Source organism: Panthera onca, chromosome D4 (assembly GCF_046562875.1).
Source record: "Panthera onca isolate mPanOnc1 chromosome D4, mPanOnc1 haplotype 2, whole genome shotgun sequence".
NCBI lineage: Eukaryota > Metazoa > Chordata > Mammalia > Carnivora > Felidae > Panthera > Panthera onca.
This window is the reverse complement of record NC_138351.1, coordinates 92,998,244-93,002,622: the sequence shown is the minus strand read 5'-3', so window position 1 is coordinate 93,002,622 and position 4,379 is coordinate 92,998,244. Positions and strand designations below refer to the sequence as shown.

The 4,379-nt window shown below is 62.0% G+C and overlaps 1 protein-coding gene across 1 annotated transcript; it reads left to right on the top strand.

Moving 5' to 3' along the window:
* Positions 1 to 983: 983 nt before the first annotated feature.
* Positions 984 to 2,758, top strand: LOC145713039 (uncharacterized). The gene is made up of 3 exons (XM_081790983.1): positions 984 to 1,174; positions 1,604 to 1,853; positions 2,160 to 2,758. Exons 1-3 carry the CDS (start codon positions 1,037 to 1,039, stop codon positions 2,738 to 2,740), a joined length of 969 nt encoding a protein of 322 aa, XP_081647109.1. The 5' UTR covers positions 984 to 1,036; the 3' UTR covers positions 2,741 to 2,758.
* The last annotated feature ends 1,621 nt before the right edge of the window (positions 2,759 to 4,379 follow it).

Sequence of the window (4,379 nt, the reverse complement as noted above, 5' to 3'; positions counted from 1 at the left end):
TCTCTCAGGGTCCGCAAGCACAGCTCCTCACTGCCCCTGACCCCCCAGCCGGCGGGCGACACCGCATCACCGGTGCCGGCCTGGACGTGACGATCAGCAGCTTGGACGAGAGCATCCGCCGAGCTGGCAGGGGCACGTCCCTTGGTCCCCTCTCCGAGACCTCTCCGGGTAGGGACCTCACTTGAACAATGCCTCTGACAGGAGACCATCTCTGGACCTGCCGGGGAATCCAGCCCCGGGAGGAGGCGGCGACCTGCTCTGCTCTACAGAGGAGGAGACTGAGGCAACATCATCCTCCCAGGCCGGTGCCTGGGAATCCATGCTTGCCTGGGGGCAAATACCAAGCCCGCGAGCTCCCTCCACATCTAGGATGCCGTGGCTCTGAATACATTGCCTGGTCTCCGTCCCTGAGCCTGGCCAGAAGCTGGGGTCCAGGTGCCCTAGGGGTCGGCACACACCAGGGTCTGGGCTGAGCAGGAGGCCATGACCTCAAGGAGACTCCACTCGGACCTCTCCTGTGTTCCGTGCCAGGCCCACCCTTCCTCATCCTTCCACGGCCACGTGTGCCCACGAGCCTCATGGGATAGCAGGCACGGGACGTGTCTACAGGTGGCTCCCTGATGGCGCCCCTACAAGTAGATGCCACAAGGACCCCACTGTGCAGACGGGGAGACCGGGGGGCCCCGGGAGGCACAGGGTCTGAGCGGGTCCCAGCACTGGTCAGGGGGAAAACCCAGGTCTGAACCCAGCGCTGTGGCCCCAAAGCCGTGGCACCGGCGGCACCAGGCCTCGCGGGGACGTGTCTGGGCTGTGTTGGTGTCACTGTAGGGACAGGGCATGGGGTGGAGGGGAGCCCTTTGCAGCCTGGGAGGGGCTCTTGTAGGAGCAGGAAGCCGGGTAAGGGGACCCCAGGAAGTGACCTCACCTCTCTGGTCACAGAGGCCAATGGAACTCACAACCCAGGTCACCAGGCACCCGCATTCTGGAGACAGCGCCCGACTGGGCTCATTCGTTGGGACACCTTCGCCTGACGAACATGTTCTCCTGTTGTGTGCCCGTGTCCCGCGGCTGCCGGGTCAGGGGAGCCCGCGGCCGCGACCCTTCCCGACCCTGGAGACAGTGGGTCAGGTCGTGCACTGGACGCCTCAGGTCTCTAGCTCGCAGGGACCCAAAGGTAACACAGGGAGACCCAGAGACATCCAGTCCAGCCCGACACCGCTCTGATCTGACCTGTGCGGCCCCATGTCGCCCCCCGTGTGTGTGTGTGTGTGTGTGTGTGTGCGAGGAAGGAGGGGTCATGTGTGGAGGGCCCACCTGAGCAGGTGCAGGCTGATGAAGGGGTCAGATGCCTGGTGGGCGGGTCAGGCTCACACCCCCGTCAAGGCTGAACGGCAGGGACAGGGTGTGCTGGGGTGGCCCTCTTGTCCCCAAGGTTCATCCAGAGCCCTGCTGGTGGATGTCACTGTGTCCCAGGCACAGGGCTGTGCACACTCAGGTCTGTGTCCGATCTGAGAGCTGCAGGGGGAGAGGGCAGAAGGACACTGAGGATGGCCGGGTGAGGATGTGATGTCTCAGGGCCATCCTCGGGTCACTGTCTTTACAGAAATCAACTGATGAAATTGGGAAACATCTGGCCGAATCCCGATACACAAGCCCTACAGAGTTGTGCGTGTGCCCCGTCGCCCAGGAGGGCCACCCTGGACCCAGGGAGAGAGTGGCTGCAGGGAGGTCTTGGGAAGCAGAGCCTGGAGATGACCTGGGAAGGCCTCCTTCACCGCCCTGGCCCCTCCACAGGGTCCTGGTTCACCGGTCCTGGGATCAGGACCCGGAGCCCCCGGAGCCAGAGCCCGAGGGTGAGAAGGCTGGGGTGGGAGATGTGTGTTCACGGGGTCGGGGCGGTGCTGGGCCACCCAGGGAGGAGCCCCCGGGGGCTGGTGTGGGGCCAGGAGCAGAGACTGAGAGCCCCGGGCTGCGGACTGAAGGGGGGCAGAGGTCCTGGTGTGGGTTCCCGGCCACGGTTTCTCGCGGAGGCTCTGGGGTGAGTTGTGTGTCTGCAAAGGCCCCTGGAGCGGCCGGCGCTGGGTAGGGTGGGGGACCTTCCCTCCTCTCACCCTGAGGCCTTGGAGCCACTGCAACCATCACTCTGTTTCCTTCTCAAGAGTCCGGGGCAGGAGCAGAAGCCGGTGCGGCTCCAAATCCTGGCCCAACAGCATCGGGGGCCTCCGGGGCTCTGCAGGCAGGCGTGGTGCCTGGAATGACTCCAGCAGGGGCCGGAGAGCCAGCAGGTGACCTGGGACCTGTGCGGGGACAGCGGGCACCTGAGCAGAGTCAGCTGGGTCCTGCTTCTGCTCTTGCCTCTGCTGCTGTCACAGTTCCCGCTGCTGCTCCCAACTCTGTTCCTGTCACTGCCCTTCTCCCCGCCCCTCCCAATGCCCTTCTCCCCACTCCTGCCCCTGCCCCTGTCACTGCCCTTCTCCCCGCCCCTCCCAATGCCCTTCTCCCCGCCCCTGCCCCCGCCCCTGCCACTGCCCTTGCTCCCCCATGGATGCCAGCCACAAATGAAGGGCCTGAAGACTCTCACGGGGTGTTTCTTCTATATCTAATTGTTGTTCCATTCCCGGACCATGACCCCCCACCAGAATGTCTCTTCCTCTTCTCCCTTATCCTTTCTCTCCTCTTCTATTTAGCTGTTACTTTATTTGTTCATTGTTTCTTTATAATCCACATTAATCTTCAATAAAAATTTTTGTTTGTTTTACATTGTGCAATTCCTGAGCACTGGGTACGCTCACAACGCTGTGAACCACGCAACAGAATTTTGTTGTAGAATATCTCAGTCCCCAAGGGTCACCGTGTACCCGGAGCCCTCACTCCCCATTCGTGCCCCCGCCAGCCCCTGGGAACCCCCAGTCTGCTTTCTCTCCGTGTTCTGTTACCTACTATGGAGGTTTCCGTCAAGTGGAATCTCGCCAGAGATACCTTTGGGTCTGAACCAACTTTTCAGACGGGACAGATTCATTTTAGTACTTTGTGTTCATTTGAAATAGACTCTTTCTCATTTGATATTGAAATCACAATGGATTAAAGATTAGGTGGGAAAATGGAGGCCCCTTCGGTGACAATGGTCTTTGGGTGGAGACCCCTGTGCGTGCTGTGACACCACAGCCTGACGCCAGCCAGGACAGAGCTGGTCCTCCCGTGGCCCAAACAGAAACCGGGAGATGCAGAAGGCTGGACGGTCACACCACAGAGGGGTGAGCATCCCTCACGACCCAGGGCCAGAAGATTCACAGGCCTCTGGGCCAAATAATGCTCCAAAGCCAGTGTGTTCCCCGGGATGGAGGCCAGACTCGTCCCAGTCCAAGGGAGGTGGCCCCCACGGGAGCAGGCGTCAGAGATGCGGGGCGTCCCGGGGAGGGACTCGGGCAAGTGAGACCCGAGGGAGGCAGCGGTGGTCACCTTCAGACGGGCAGGTTTCTGGTCTGGGGACCGGCAGCCTAGGTGTCCACGTGAGGAAGCAGAGGCCCCAGCCGATCCCCAGCGAGAAGTCCTCGTCCTGCAGGGGACCGGCTGGCCCAGTACTGGGAGAGCCCCCAGAGCCCCGGTCGGCCCTTCCCCAGCCCCCATGCCAGGCCCCAAGCAGGTTGGTCAGCTCTGCTCCCCTGAGTTCGGGGGGGGGGGGCCCTCGGCAGGTGGTGGGGTTCCCCAGGAAGAGGGACCCTGAGCCCCAGGATGCCAAGATGCAGGCCTGTGCGTAGGACAATCCAAAGTCAAGGAGATGGGCTTCCTGACCCAGCTCGTCTTACTTGTGACCCAGGCTGTGCTATTAGCCTCGGTGTCCCCATCTGTGACATGGGGACATAACGGGCCTTCTAGATGGGTGGGCACATTCCCTGAGAGATGAGGTGGAATCGTGGCCTGGTGCCTGGAGGACATAAAGGGCCACCTGGAAAGCTGTCCCAGAGTCCCCCAGGGCACTGGATTCCGGAAGCCCCTCCTTGGCCCCTGCCCGCTGTCCCCCTTCTGGGAACACTCAGCGTTGTTTGCAGAGGAGGTGGAGACGATCCAGGAGGTCAACAGTCCCACGTGGAGGAAGGTCAGCGCTGGAGGGACAGACGGACATGTCCCGTGCCCCCTTCCAGGGCCCGAGGTGTGACACCCTCTGACCTGACCTGGTGTGGACCCCGCTTCTGTGGTTTCACTCCCTCCCTCCTTCCCTCCTTCCTTCCCTCCTTCCTTCCTTCCCTCCTTCCCTAATTCAGCCGGGGATCTCAGGTGCCTGCCGTGTGCCGAGCACTGTGACCTCATCAATGAACACAACTCTACAGGATACCCCACGTGGCATCTTCCTTTGCAGGGTCTGAATCTTCCTGCGCTGT